Source organism: Neodiprion virginianus, chromosome 3, assembly GCF_021901495.1.
Source record: "Neodiprion virginianus isolate iyNeoVirg1 chromosome 3, iyNeoVirg1.1, whole genome shotgun sequence".
NCBI classification, from domain to species: domain Eukaryota; kingdom Metazoa; phylum Arthropoda; class Insecta; order Hymenoptera; family Diprionidae; genus Neodiprion; species Neodiprion virginianus.
The window spans coordinates 39,986,964-40,003,169 of NC_060879.1; the positions used below are offsets into that span (position 1 = coordinate 39,986,964).

The 16,206-nt window shown below is 37.4% G+C and overlaps 2 protein-coding genes across 2 annotated transcripts in view; both read left to right on the forward strand.

The window, feature by feature from the left end:
• Positions 1–7,006, forward strand: part of LOC124300853 (ATP-binding cassette sub-family G member 4) — a 33,337-nt gene extending 26,331 nt beyond the window's left edge. Inside the window, exons 4-12 of the mRNA XM_046755279.1 lie at positions 1,258–1,375; positions 1,492–1,681; positions 2,001–2,208; positions 2,289–2,465; positions 2,552–2,922; positions 3,144–3,312; positions 3,595–3,695; positions 3,796–3,951; positions 4,481–7,006. Of these exons, the coding sequence (XP_046611235.1) occupies positions 1,258–1,375; positions 1,492–1,681; positions 2,001–2,208; positions 2,289–2,465; positions 2,552–2,922; positions 3,144–3,312; positions 3,595–3,695; positions 3,796–3,951; positions 4,481–4,825 (1,835 nt within the window). The 3' untranslated portion in view covers positions 4,826–7,006. The remainder of the gene's footprint in view (positions 1–1,257; positions 1,376–1,491; positions 1,682–2,000; positions 2,209–2,288; positions 2,466–2,551; positions 2,923–3,143; positions 3,313–3,594; positions 3,696–3,795; positions 3,952–4,480) is intronic.
• Positions 7,007–10,955: 3,949 nt separating this feature from the next.
• LOC124300854 (ATP-binding cassette sub-family G member 4) overlaps positions 10,956–16,206 on the forward strand; it is a 48,139-nt gene continuing 42,888 nt past the window's right edge. Inside the window, exon 1 of the mRNA XM_046755280.1 lies at positions 10,956–11,486. The gene's annotated coding sequence lies outside the window, so the exon portion shown is untranslated. The remainder of the gene's footprint in view (positions 11,487–16,206) is intronic.

Here is a 16,206-nt window from a genome sequence, read left to right on the forward strand (position 1 = left end):
TTTCACCTTGAGAAATCTTTTCCTGTAACTGTATATATTATATATAAATATACGAAATGACAAGTTGTTTCGTTGAATTGTGAAGGTTTCCTTTGATCCGAAAAAATAAATTAAATTTGGACTGGAACGAAGTATTTTGCACTGTCATAAATTTAGAAGAAACACGAAAAAATAAACCTTCTTTTCCGTAAAGAAATTGAATTAAAGTAATCAATATTTATTGGAGTCAAGTAAATATTTTGTCAGTTTAATCTACGTTTGTTGTATAATTCAAAATCGTACGAAACATTACACCGGAAGCCAGTAATATATTCGTTTCATCAGATCAATTAGTTTTCTCAATCCAACTGAATAATTCTTTCCTTCGGTAAATTAGAATTTTATCAACGACTTCTCTGAACCGAATAAACGCAAGTGAGGTGAATATTTTTTTCACTTATTGTTTACTTCCGAGAAATGAAAAATATTCGTAAAATAAGACAGAAAGGAAAAATTTCTGCATCGAATTACAAGTTGAAAAATAATTCTTCGAGTCAAGAGTAAATTGACTAAATAAAGTAACCAACAATTTTGCCAAGGGAAAAAAACAAAAAAAAAAAAAGAAAAGAAAACCTTGATGATACAAATGCGGAAAATAAATCTTCGTGTAATATTAGAATACGGATCGACACGTGATGTACGAAGTTACCGTCGAGCAAGGCTACTGCTGGGGATAAGTTGAAGTCGAAGGAACGTCTGTAATATGCATGAAGCTAGAGTTTACAATATTTATGGCCAGCCGGCGAAGTTGTCGATGTGTATCGTCTACACGAAAGCGTACGAGAAGTTTGTGTAAAGTTTCGTTTAAAAATCCAACGAAAAATCTTGCGGTCGCTCTACCGACGCTGATCTGTAAAATTCAGAGTTCCCCGAACTCTGCGCTCGATTGCTTTGCAAGAAGGCCACATTGTGTGGAGGATAATTGCGACCGGTCGGAGAAACGGAAAATTTGATCAATTTGAAACGGGCTTATCTTTCCGCAACCCAATTGAAAAGCAGAAGAAAAAGAAAGGACAAAAAAATTAAGTTAAAAATATTAAAAGGTATTTTCAAATCGATCCAATGGATCCAAATTGCCATGCTTTCTTTATTTCCTCACAAACTCCTCGTGCATTGATAATTATTAATACACAGTTTTAACTACCGTTCAAATTGATGTTAAAAACAGAGAGAGAGAGAGAGAGAGAAGAAAAAACTTGATATTCGTTTCTGTTTCAGGATACAAGACTATATTGAAATGCGTGAACGGAAAATTCAGATCGGGAGAGTTGACGGCGATCATGGGACCGTCCGGGGCAGGAAAAAGCACCCTGATGAACGTCCTAGCTGGATACAAGTGAGTCCTTGAGGTCTAGTAGTCCCGAACCTGGACGCTAATCGTTCGGCTCGTCGGTTCGTAAATTCCCGGTGAACATATTTCTCCATCAGCTGAATGTTGCGTCTCAATTCCAGGACCTCGCACCTCAGCGGTTCGGTGCTGATAAACGGAAAGGACAGGAACCTTAGAAGATTTCGAAAGATGTCCTGCTACATCATGCAGGACGATCGTCTGCTCCCTCATCTGACCGTTTACGAGGCGATGACGGTCTCCGCTAACTTGAAACTAGGAAAGGACATCAGTGCCGTGTCTAAGAAAGTAGTGGTAGGTTCTATATCCTCGTTTAACTCTTTGATTTATGCTGGGACCACCATTTTGAATTTACGAATTTCGAGTTCAGACTCGTTATCAGCGACTCCAAAAACCGTGCAATACAAAGTTTCTTCAAAATGAAGTGACCTTTTGAATTTATGTCCTCCATATCGGACCCACCATTTTGAGTTTTCGAATTTCGAGTTCAGACTCGTGATCAGCGAGCTCGGAAGCTCACGAAGACAAAATTTCAAGTGAATCGCATGAAAGGAAAAATGTACGTACGAAAGGGTTAAGAGTCAACGGAAGCTAACCTCACCTTTTTCCGTAGATCGCAGAGATCATCGAAACCCTCGGGCTCAGCGACGCGAGCAACACTCAGACCCACAGCCTCAGCGGAGGCCAGCGAAAAAGACTGTCAATCGCCCTGGAGCTGGTCAACAATCCCCCGGTTATGTTCTTCGACGAGCCGACTTCCGGCCTCGACAGTTCGTCCTGCTTTCAGTGTCTCAGCTTACTCAAGTCCCTGAGCAGAGGAGGTAAGGTCGAAAACGTGAGGAAGTCGATAATGACGCACTCTGGTAATCGTAAGCTTGAAAAAACACCGTTCGTCCACCAGGTAGGACGATAATCTGCACGATCCATCAGCCAAGCGCGAGGCTATTCGAGATGTTCGACAACTTGTACCTCCTGGCCGAGGGACAGTGCATATATCAAGGAAACGTCGGGGGTTTGGTGCCCTTCCTCTCATCGATGTGCCTCGACTGTCCGAGCTACCACAACCCCGCTGATTACGGTAGGTCGAATAATACGTCGCGAAGTCAAAGTCAGACTGTCGAGAGACGTTCGTAGCCAACCGATTTTTCTCCTTTTCTCGACCAGTAATGGAGGTGGCGTGTGGCGAGCATGGGGAGTGCGTTCACAAGTTGGTCATGGCGGTGAACAACGGGAAGTGCAACAACTACCAGCATCATCAGGCTGCTCTGGCCGCTGCTCAGACGGTGTCGAACGACATTGCGAAAAAATCACCACCCCAAGAACAGACCAAGCCCACCGACGCCCCGGCGCTCGTTCCAAACGGGGTTGCAAAAACACCGGGTGGACCGACTGTGATAAACGTACCTGTTTCCTGCACCACGTCCCTCCTGGACAGTGCCGAAAGCATAGAGCAGAAGGTTGGCTTTCCGACGAACGGATGGTTGCAGTTTTGGATATTGCTCAAACGGACCTTCCTGTCACAGATCAGAGACATGGTGCGTATTCCATTCGTACAGGATGATTCGCTTATTTACAACCCTGAGCTGCAACTGCAGCACCGTTTTATACACTAAATTATGTACTCGTGGAACTCGAGAGGTGTGATGTTCCACTGACAATAACGGTTCGTTGCCTTCGATGTCCCGATGCGTTTTCTACCAGTTCAGTGCACCAAGAGCTCGACATTCGTGTAGCTGGACTTTTGTCTTGTTCGCAGACTTTAACAAGAGTAAGGCTGATTTCACACATAATCGTTGGGTTTCTGATCGGTGCTATTTACTACGACATTGGAAACGAGGCCTCGAAAGTTATGAGCAACGCTGGATGCGTTTTCTTCACTGTCATGTTCCTCATGTTCACCGCTATGATGCCTACTATTCTCACATGTGAGTACGATAGAGTTGATTTCCCATCGAGCATTCGGATGTATCTGTCTCAATGCTGTACTCTCAATCAGACTTATCGTATGGTTGAAATTCTACATTTTCTGCCAACTCTTTGGTCTGATAAGGATGATAAGGTTCTTTCAACGAGTTACGCATTCTTTGACGAATGAACGAAAGAAGAAAACGAATCTTGGTAGAATGAGAGAGCGACAGTTGCAGTGATCAGACGATCAATATTTTTCGATTTCGTAAATTATCGATAACCTCTGTTTACCGTTTCAGTCCCCATAGAAATGGCGGTGTTTGTAAGGGAGCATCTGAACTACTGGTATTCACTCAAGGCGTTTTACTTCGCGAGATCTCTGGCGGATTTACCTTTTCAAGTAAGAAAAAAACAAAAAGAAACAGTCCAAGTTAAACAATAATCATCTTCATCCGTGCTTTGTTCGTAACGCTTACTTAACGACACCTTTCACTTCACAGATCGTCTACTCAATTGCTTACGTTATGATAGTGTACTTCATGACGTCTCAGCCTCTCGACGCTCGGAGATTTCTAATGTACCTGACCATTTGCATCCTGACATCGTTGGTCTCTCAGTCGATCGGCTTGTTAATTGGGGCCGCGATGAGCGTAGAGGTGAGTCACATCTTCACTGTAGTTAAAAAAAAAGAGGTTTAAAAAAATCTCCCGCCTCCGACTAATCAACCCGTTCTTCTTTAACGCTCAACTTAATACACTCTGTATTCGGAACGGAGAGGAAATTGTCACAGTGATCTGAAAAATTAAATGTTGACCTCCAGAGAATAACATCCATCCTTCATTTTCACATCGATGGATAAATATTCTATCCAACGATATCTGGAGAACCAATAAACGGATATAATCTTTTTGGTCTCAGAATCGCGCGCGGCTCATCCTGACCTAAATCTGATACTATTTTGATTGCAAAAGTAGCCTGAGCAGTTCCTGAAATACTTGTAAAAAGTTAATAATTTTTTCGTCTAAAAATAAGTCGAAAATCGAAGAACCGATTCAGATGAAACTTGGCCCGCTTTCTTGTCGTCGTTGAACTTGAAGCCCGTCAAACTTTGACAAAAATTGCTCTGTCCGGAACCTGCAGTCTTCGGCAAAATCGAACATCTTCAACGAACCCTTTTCATTTCAGAGCGGAGTGTTCATCGGCCCCGTGACGTCGGTGCCCATCGTCTTGTTTTCCGGTTTCTTCGTGAACTTCAACGCGATACCGGGTTACCTGAAATTCCTGTCATACGTGAGCTACATCCGGTACGGATTCGAGGGAGCGATGATATCGGTGTACGGTGATAACCGGGCGAAACTCAAGTGCTCGGAGGTCTATTGCCATTTCAAAAGTCCGAAAAAATTCCTCGAAGAAATGTCGATGCAGAACTCGGTCTACTGGGTGGACGTTGTGGCTCTGATCGGATTCCTCATAGGCCTAAGGATCGTGGCCTATTTCGTGCTGAGATTGAAGCTCAGATCTCTTCGTTGATCAGTCGTCGTTACCGCGTTACGTTTTATCGACAATAACATATATTTTCATTTAGCAAATTTATCGTTTTTCACGGTCGTTTCATAACAAAACGCATGCACTCTGTCGCACCGAATCGATTCGCGTTTTGGTCGACCGGTACACACAATTTAATTCACATGAATTACATTAACGAGCAGATCGTTAGACTCACGATCGGTTAATCTTTACGGGCTTTTTCTGTCGCTGGGTAAAAAAAACATTAATTACCGAACACGGCGACTGCTGGAATGAAAACTCTGGGCTTTTGCGGTGGTTTGCTTAATTTTTGCGATATCGTTTGAGGGAATGGCAAAGGGATCAGGAGTAAAGAGGAAGGCTGAGAGAGAGAGAGAGAGAGTTGAAGGGTGAGAGTAGAAAGGGAAGGAAACACGATTAACGGGACTTACGGAATTGAATTATTATTACGATATAAGATAGCCAACTCGATTCTGATACTTCGATGGCTTTTTAATGATACTCTCATTTTCATGTTACATTCGTACTGATCGATGTATAATCATCATATATATATATATATAAAAAAAAAATAACGCGCGAAGTTTCAGCTATACACTGTATGATTATAAATAATGATAAGCTGAACTTTTGTTCAACGTTATATTATAAAACGGAACGGCGTATGGAAGATGCGACAACGTAATGAGAAATGTCGAGAAAGAAATAAAAATTCCGCATCATTAGTCGGCGGTTTTATACGAGAAAAAAAGAAGATAATATTACGGTAAGGAAGAGGGGTAAAAATACAGTAATATTGTAATAATAACGGTTGACGACGAGGAGTCACGAAACACTTAATGATTAAGTCATTTCTTTATTTTCATTATAGATACAAATTCGTCGTTCGCGTTCAATGATTGAGCGTGTAAATGCGACGTATTTATAAGTTGCCACGTTTTCACTGCCTGGTAAGCGTGTGTGGTAAATAAACATGGAAAACTTTGATTAAACAAAAATCACATAGGTATAATACATATGCTCCGTGTATATGTACGAAGATGTCGATCGTCATATACCTGTAATACAATACACCCTACACTCCGACGAAAAGTAGGAGGAGAAAAAAAAAAAAAAAAAAATCGTGCAGCAAATGCAATAATTTTCAGTAAGTTTCGCAAAAAATATTTCCAACTCAACCGGCAGATCCGTTTCTAGGGTTTAGATGATATTTTTTTTACTTAGTCGTTAAGAGGATTTTCGCTGCTGGTCACGAGCATATAAATCGGCAGCAACATCATCAGCCTGAACCGCGCTGTTTTGCTATGTGTATATAATACAATATAATAATATTATTATACGCATACCTTATTACGCGTCGGAGACTATTTGTATATCTATAGATACTGTATTATTATACATTCGGGGAACAATGATGGACTTGATATTTTATTTTTTATTTTTTATTCCTATTTAGCGGGATCTTCAAATCTGTTACATTATTGTTGTTTTCTTGTAGATTTCGTGTATGAGTTGCAGACTTTTTTTTTGGGTTTTTGTGAGTATTGAATGTTGAGAGAGAGAGAGAGAGAGAGAGAGGATAAAGAAAGAAAAAATTATTCAAAAATAGGATGTACGTAAGGGTTATAAACTACATCGACACGTTAGAAATTATTTTAATAAAATTTCATGGTGAATTCTACCTGTAAACATGTATATATATATATACACACATTACGTATATGTATACATTGTTAGAATTAGATAATCGATATTAGGTAGCTAAGTCAATAATTATATTGTTAATTTACATTATTATGTTATAAAATAATGTGGTAGTACTTAAGTAATACAGGTACGATCATCATATGATAATAACGATAATATCTCGAATAGCCGAAATAACTCGCCAGGGATTTAGATTCCATTTAAAATTATACATTCTCCCTCCATATATACTTACACGTGTATACATGATATCATTATACATACATATATAGCGAAGAAAAAACAGTTTGGAACCTTGTAATTTTCTGACCGGGCGTAGAGTTCACGGCCGGTGTGGCAGTTACAGTATATCGGATAAATACTTTGCAGAGGCGGAACAAAAACGTTAAAAGGTGGGAAAAAATACATTGAATAAAAAAAAAAAAAAAAAAATACAAGAAAAGAAAAATAAAAAGAAACGGTGACCCACATTACGAACACGGAGGTGTTAATTGTACCGTTACATCGCAACGTGACGCGTATGAAACACGTGTTAATTAATGTGTGTGTGTATCTATATAAATGCATACAAATATTAATTAAAATTCAGCAAGCACTCGAATCAATCTTACATTATATAATTCGCGTCGTAAATACCGATATTGTTCATTGTATTATTATCAAAATGTAACAGTATGGCGGTAAGGTAGGTGTAAGGTTCTGTAAAAAAGGAGGAGAAAAAAAATCGTATGAAGGAAAATGCTAAAGTTAAAAAAAAAAAAAGAAAAAGAAAATGGAAATAAAAATAACAGTATATAAGAAATTCACACTTTGACCAATCAATCGTGGCTGCCATTTGAGCGTACGCTTTGTGCTATTACATATACGTGTATAGAGAGTCGATTAAATGCTGTGTAACTGTAAAAGCGAAATGTTGTTTGTTTGTTTCTTTAATTGTTATCAATATTGTTCTTATTTTTCTTTTCGTAATTGCGAACGATCAAATCTTAGCGCGCGGCAGAATAACTTCATTATATGTACTTATAATAATAAATTACATAACAGTCTGATATCGTATCGCGTTACAAGATCGTTAACGGAGGTGAGGAAATTGGAAAGAATATAAGTGGAAAAAGCTTACAAAGCAGCGTTATAAAGAGCGAGATGTTTGTGACTTTAATTTATTGTACGAGCATACGAAAAACAAAATAATTGCCAGGCCTACGTCGTGCATTATACGAATATTCCGTTACGTATATACTAGCGTATAAATTTATTACAAACAAACCCGTTTCGCTGTTTCTTATATAAATTTCAATTGTAATCTGCACGCTGAAATTCAAAGCGATTTAATCTTTTTTTTTTTTTATTTTCTTGTCTCTCTTTTTGCTCCGAACGTTTGTAGGAAATTAGAGGGTATAACGATAATTTTTCTCGCTTATCGCGTATACATTACACTACATACACTTATAGAGTCAATTAATGGTACACGCGGTACTTTAATTACGTATTGGTAGGATTTTTTCAGTTTTCATATTTACAGTCTCATCATATATCCTATGTAGTTCAAACTTACATCGTTATTTGAATTTTTTAAGCATAAGTGCAGAATTTATTACGTGTGAGTTGAGCATGGACGCATTGGTATTAAATAGTTAGACATAGTTTCTATTACAGTTTCATCTTTAAAACTCACAAGAATTGCTCACAGTATTCATCGTATGTTAGTATAACATGCGTTATAACGGTTAATTTTGTAGTTACGAGTACAAATAATGACAAAAGTAAAATTATCGTTCAATAAGACAATATATCTTTATCAATATCGAATATGCGGACGTTTTTTCTTCTCTTTGTTACTTTTTTTTTTTTTATTCACCTTTTGATCACCTTTTACTTCGTAAACATATATATATATATATAAATAGATTAGCAAGGTGATGAATTTTTTTGTTCCCAAGTATGCAGAATGCCAACTACAGTAAGAAGCCTGTGTCGGTACCATATGTTGCACGTATATGCAAACATTGTTATACGTGTAATGTAAAATTCGTAGAACCCATCGATGTATTTTTAAGCCACCCTGTAAGAACGAAACGAGAAAGAATGAGAGAAAGAAATTGGCAGCTGGTTTGCTATGTAAGACGCGCCGTAAAGATAACGTGATTCTAATGAGACTTGAACATTAGAATTCGTAATCACTGCAGCTGGGATAGTGTAAAAAGTAATCGTATTGTCTGTGTATGATATAAGGTTAATTAATATTGATTGTAATAATACTGACAATGATAACAACAACAACAACAACAACAACACTAATAATAATAATAATAATAATAATAATAATAATTTAATTTCATAGATTTTCCATATTTTTAGACTCGCATTATTATTGTTCATATCCATGAGTGGGTAGTGCCTAAAACGAAAGAAAAAAACGCTGTGATCTTATTCAATAGTAATCTGAACGCACTCGTGAGAAATTCAGGAACTCGGTTGAATATCGGTTGATATTAAATATCGCGGGAGTGTCGATTACTATTGAGACGCAGTTTACTGATTGTGCAATGTGAAGAAGTGGATATTTCATTCGGAACTTTCATCCGCTTGGTTAGTTCGCTGTGAAATTATTTTCTCATCCGGCGAAATAAAAGAACGGAAAAAAGCAAGCAGGGCGAGAGGATTTGAAATAAATATCGAAAACGAATGAATCGGAGTGAATTTTCACGACATTTAAATTTACACCGTAATCATATTGTACTTACATATTTCCTTAATAATCGATATCTGTATCGTATAGTAAATGCTTGCCGAAGAAAAAGGGAAAATGCAGTTGGTTCTTCTTTTCGAAAGACGATTCGTACGTGTGTTATACGTGTCTGCTAATTATATGTAATGGCATACGCGACAATCGATTAAAATTTGGTATAATTGATATGGTTGTAGGAATGACAAAGATTTTATGCAACTTACGCAATTGAAAATTTTTTACACGGATTTTTAAGAGTCAACTGTAACGTAAAACGTCACCCACCATATTATTCGAGAGTTTTACCGTATTATACGCTATGCATTCATTTCTACGTAAAGGAACGATCATTCATACGGGATATCTGCGTAGGCTCAGATTCTTCTGTATACGTAGTTATTATACGCGCATACATTATACATAAATTAAGTATCTGATATCATAAAATACGAATTCCCTTTCTAGGCGATCAAATATCCGCTAGGACATACTATTATTATTACTGTACCAAATACACCCTGTACCATTTTTCATCTAATGTAATTTTATAAATACATAATGTAAAGAAAAAGGAAGCAAAAAAACTACAATAAAGGTGAACACATGAATATCAAAATGTAAAAATTAAAAGACGGAAATATTCAGTCAAAATCGATATAAATAAGACAGAGACGTTTGCACGCGAGTGAAAAAAGAAGAAAGGGAATTGTGATGAAAGTTGGGAAAAGAGAATGAAACGTTTACAAAATATCTATCAATGTCATTTGCGCCATTTTTGAGAAACAAGAATGTAATGATATCCGTACCGTGTGATAGGAATGAATCCAAACAAATTCGCATGGTGCATGGTAAGATATCACCAGTTTGAGAAAAGGTTTTACAATTAAAACATTTGAAATGATTAAACTCTGTTGTTTTGTCTCACACTGCATCTCTATAGTAATCGAAATAAACCCGAAAGTATTTGAATCGTAAGAAAAATACCAAAGCTTAATCATTTCGAACGTTATAATTATAATACCTTTTCTCAAACTGTCGTCGGTCTCACAATTTGTGTTATTTAAATTTTCTCAGCTTCATTTCTATGACCACATAATAAGGATGTTGTGTCACGCGTATCAACTGTCATCACCGTAAATACTATTGCTGGAGATTTTCTAAGGGGTTCTTTCTTATTTCCTAACATTCGATTCTTAATTACTCTCAATGTACTTTCTAAACGCCGTTTCACACGCCACAATGGACGCGTGTGTGTTGATCGAATTGCGAGTCTTCAGGCGTCTCTGTGCAGCAGCGCTACCTGGCGACGAATAAAAAAAGCCAAAACATCGACGACCGTACTAAATTAACTCGATTTTCACTCGTCAGGTGGCGCGACGGTCGAACCGAATTGTCACATAGCTTATAAAGATAGACTGAGCGCTCTTATGAGCCGCTTGAAGCAAACATTTAAAGGACAGAAATATTCCGGGTATACTCCATTCTCTCTCTGACGATATTTAGAACGTCAGATTTAGAACGATAGATAATAGAACGAGGCGAAATTATGTGCCTATATCTATAGCTGTTCCACTTCCACTGCTCCGTACTCTCCCACCATGACGCTGATTAAAAAGAGAGAGCAATACTCCCGGTATATCGCTGTCCTTTGTGTGTAATTGTCAGTGCCTCTCATAGGAGCGCTCAGTCTATCTTTATAAGTCTATGGTATAAACAGTGCTCGAAAGATGCTACGGAGCGGGCGATATCAGCTGAGCGGAAACGGACTCACGCACGGTTAGATAAACAGCGCATGAAGCTCGACTCAGAGTTTCATACATCGGCGAGGCGATCGGAGGTAGCCGTGTGTAGAACCATTTCTCCGTTCAGAACCGTGCGAGTTGTAGAAACGAAAAGACAAGAAAAAATAAACGCGACATTGCGATCGTTCCGAGTCGCAACGATGCGACGTGTGTTGATGGAGTAGCGCGTTCGTCGCAGGATCGTCGAATAAGAGGTTATTAATATAAATGCCCTAACAGAGAAGGACGAGAAAATAAAAGAAACTCGCCCGAACCGTTACTTACTTCGGGTATTTCAATTCTCCGTCTCCCGTCACGATTCGCGAATGATTTTGCTCGGTGTGTCAGGACGAATAGAGTACCCCTTTTACTCGCGGAGAGACGAGAAAGCTGTAGCGGCCTTTTAATCGACCTGAACCGACCAGATCCTCGTCTCATCTCATCTCCGGTGAGTACGCATTGTGTGTGTTAATTAAGACAATTGACGGTCGTTTCGTCCGTCGCTTTTCAGCTGCGCCGCCGCTTAACCTGAAGTCAGTAATTTGACAGCTACGGGACAGCTGATTGGCCTGTTATCATTTGTCCTTTGATTCTCTTTATATTTTCTTACTCTATGGCTGCTTACTTTTGTCTTTCTTCGTTCCGATCTTACCGACGATTACGTTACGTGAAATTGAATAATCGTCGTCGTCGTCGTCGTCGTCGTCTGAAGTAGGAAATGTGTTTTTGTCGTTGTTTTACTATTCGCTAGGGTCACCGCTTTTCTATGTGAACAAAGTGTGGCAAAAAGAATGAAAAATATCGACCATAGTCTGCAATTTTTTTGTTGATAAAATTCTTCCTACGTTCTTATTCACGCTCGTCTAGTTTGCTGAACGGAGAGAACGGAACAAAACAATAAAATCTCTCGCCTAGAAGCATAACATGAGAACGTTGAAATTTCTAGGTCACTTGAATGGAAGTCCCGATATACCAATGTACTATCTAGTTTGCAAAAAAAAAAAAAAGAGAGAGAACATAATTTACTCTCCGTTATAGAACTGGAATCCAATTTTTTTCTAACAGACTTTTAATCGATCATCGACAAAATTTCATAAAATAAACCTATAAAATGGTGTACATACATATAACCTCAAGCTTTATTATGAAGCTCTTTGTTTCCTTCACGCCACCTACGCATATCATCATTTTTCATTAATATATCCTGCTCTTCAACCCGTAATAAAAACAACGACTACGTTCGTATACAATATGTATGTACATTATATATACTTCGTGATCGTTGCACCCGCGTTACACGGATTTACGTTATGCTGTTATGCATGCCTATATTCAATACCGTGTGTTATCACGAGCAATCCTTATGTACACACATGCGTATGCACGTGTATATAACGATAAACAAAGAGCTGGGAGCGAGTGCTATCGGATACCTCTCTCTCTTTTCTTTTTCTCTCTCTCTCTTTCTCTCTCTCTCTCTCTCTCTCTGCACACAAGTAGTTGACGACACGACGTATGTACGTACATACGCACAAAGTAGGCATGCATTGTACGCAGCTGCATAAGCAAGGAGCACATGCTTAACGGTCAATATTCATTCGAGGTCGTGTTAAAAGACTTTCTTTTTCTGCAGTATATATCCGTAGTGTATAGGTATAACAGTGCGGCATTTATTTTCTTATTATTTACCGTTACCGCAGCTTGCATACAGTTGAATAGACGGACACTGATACGAAATAACAAAATGCAGTGGAAGAAGTTGCGGGATAATTAATTTATTATGTTTGTTAGATCGATGAAAGGTAAAATTTTGCTATTAATCGCATGTCGGAGGAATCGACAATCGATACAATTGATCAGAAATACGATAATCTTGTACGTTGATACACTTTCTGCTCAACGATGATAATCATTTTTCTATAAAATTGCCGAACCAAATGTCAAACTTGTCTACGATCCTACGAACGGAGAAACAGAGAAAGCAAGAAATATAAATATAAAAATAAGGTACTCGGAACCCGGATTTACAAGTTAGCAATTTATTGGAACGATTTGATTAGTCTTTTCAAAAAAAACTTGCCAAAGAATATCGTGTAAAGTCAGTTGCGAGGATAAAATCTTACATACATATTATACATACAATAACAGTGAACTTAGATTTTTTAATTAACTTTTTACGATCTTAGACGGAGTCCGGCCATTTTTTCAAATTTATACTATACTATGAATATATACTATATGATAATAAAACTCTATTCACGCAAATCATTTACAATCGTTGTCTTTTACTGCGCAAAATCCTGAGGAGACAAAAATTAATCGAAAGAATATATCGGGAATACTGTTCACGGTGCATAGAAAGACGAATAGAATTTTAATGTCGCAAGAGAAAACGATTTACGAAAATAAATAAATTTTTACGAAATACAAAAATGCAATACGTAGTTACGATTCCGGAGTTAATATACTTGTCGAAAAAAAATTATCATCGGTGAGGATTCTCGAGGACTCGCGATCACCTCGATCGTGAATCAATTATAAATTGAGGAAGTTTGTCGATTTCCGGAAACGGGGTCTTTGGCAGTTTTCGAGGTCGCGGTCGGATCGCTATTCGGATATAATTGCGGGTATAATAATAACGATAATGGAAATAATGATAATAATGATGCTGAGGATAAAGATGAGGATAAGGATGATAAGCTTCGAGAGAGATTAGTGCTAAAACGTGCGCGAAATATCTGCGTAATTCGGGTTGATATCCGTTAAGAGATAGCTCACAATTAATCGATCTATCCTTTCGTATTTGATCGTTGAAGAAGTGAAGAATGTAGGCGGTGACAGAAATGTATATAATCATCGAGATACAGTGTTATAAATTATTCATTTATACATGTGCATGTATATTCATGAAAATTCACTATACAGAAACGCCACCGACCTCAAATTTTTAATCAACGTTCGTCGGATGATGTTATTTGAACATTTTTAACGACAAGCAAGTTTATATATATACAATCGCGATTGTCATACGTACAAAAAAAGAAATAAAAAAAAAATCTCTAAACAATCATTAATTTGGAATTTTAAATACTATGCAAATTTAATCCTGCCAATAAATTGACGGCATATAAAAAGCTCAACTTGAATAATATCCAAGCTATTAAGGGGGGGGGCCTGCTTTAGAGGCTTCAAAAAACCTATTTTTTTTTTTTTTTTTTTGCATAAATGTCTTCCCAAACTATCCAAGAATGTGTCCCTAAAATTTCCGACGAAAATTCGAAATATTTTCGGAGTTACGGAAGAAATGGTGAGCAAGCGTCGAGCAGGTATAAGAGCGGTTTTTTGAAGTTTTCAACCAGTTTTTTGAAGAGTCTGAACCAGTTTTTTGAAGTTTTGAACCAGTTTTTTGAAGAGTCTGAAGGGCAACTCTATGGACCAGGAATCGCTGATCAGCATATTAATGCGGTAAGTTCAAGAAAATTACGATTTTTTATATACGAAAACTTTGACGCACGATTTCTCGGTTTTTCATTTTTACGCTTTTTCCTAATTGGCGGGAAAGATAGGGAAAGAACTAAACGTCCTATCGAAACGAGACAAATTGCATTATACTCGGGATTAAATTCTCTTCTAGTTGAACCTAAAAAACCTTAAGAAAGTCAAGATTAACCCACTTTTTAAACAATCTAAAGTGAATTATTTAATAAAAAAAAATGAATTTTTTTTTTTTAATTTGCGAAAAATTGTTGAATTTTTCACTTTTTGTTGAATTTTCTTGGTTTAACTAGAAGCTATACTATTGAGAAGTAAAGATTTTTTTCGGTTCTTTGTTTCAGATGGAAATTGCGACCTGCACCTTTCCCACCGCACGACAAATGCACACTCGAGACGCCTCGGTGAAATGCTTGTACCAGGCATAATATGACATATATCTCAATGAAAAAATTTAAGAAGACTGCTGAAATATATAACAATAAAACCTGAAAGTTTCGTTTCGATCGGATATTTCTTTCCTTCCCAAAAAAATCCTTGAAAAAATCGATTTTGTGAAGCCTCTAAAGCAGGCTCCCCCTTAATTTAAATACAAACTCGTTTTGTCAATTTTGCACTGCCGGTGCGTGCGGTATTAAGGTCATGCAGTACTCTAAACTTTACCGACCGAGCGAACTCACTGTCTTCATATATCAAACAAACAAACGAAGGGAAATGTAGGATCGGAGTGTAGGAAGGAAAAGGGTGAGTTTGCATGACCTTAAGAAGTAATTACGCGAACAAAATATATATGACGTGAGTTTGTATGTTTGGCTCACAATCAGCCGTTAAACTGGCTTATATTATTCAGTTGCTATATTTGTGCAAAATTTGTGTCCATTTATTTTTTTCATAGAGTATAAAAAACGAGAAGGATTTTAACAGATCTTGCAACGTTAATGGTAATTCCGTTATACATATGTCATACAAAAGATTTGCACGGTGTAAAAAAAAAAAAAAAAACAATAAATAAATAAATTCTGATAAAAGTTTGAATTTGATTTTTGATAGAAACAAAATAACGCGTGCATATGAAATTATTTCCGGAGATCTGAAAGGATAAATATACAACGGTATTGAAAATTTGCTTAAAGATATTCATTCGTATCTTAAAGGCCGTGTAAAATGTGAAGAATAAACCATAGCTCTTCGTTCTTTGACAATCTTCAATTTATAGATCGATAAGATATAATCCTGGTATAAACGGCCATCCGGACTTTGAAATTAACGTGTGTAAATCACACCTGTGCCCAGAGCCGAGATATCTCATCTTCATTGTTAACGAGACGCCTCAATACTAACGTAAATGTGATACTCGATCACGTGTGCTCGATTACTCATCTGCAGTGAAGACACGATGTGTTGTAGGCGTCGTCGTTTTTGTGTAAATGTCGGTACAAGGTCCATTGATAGAATATTAAAACATTGAAAATAGCGACACGATCAGTTTCCTGAATTCGCTTGATTTTTCAGTTCCGGTAAATTTGTACCTTCTTGAAACTCGTCAATATGTAAGTATTACAAAACCTGCGCGATATTTTTTTAATAAATTCAGACGCGTGTAAAATTTTATTACGACCTTAACGACACTGACACAAAATTTTTATTATATACTTCACCGCTTCGAATTCATTCAA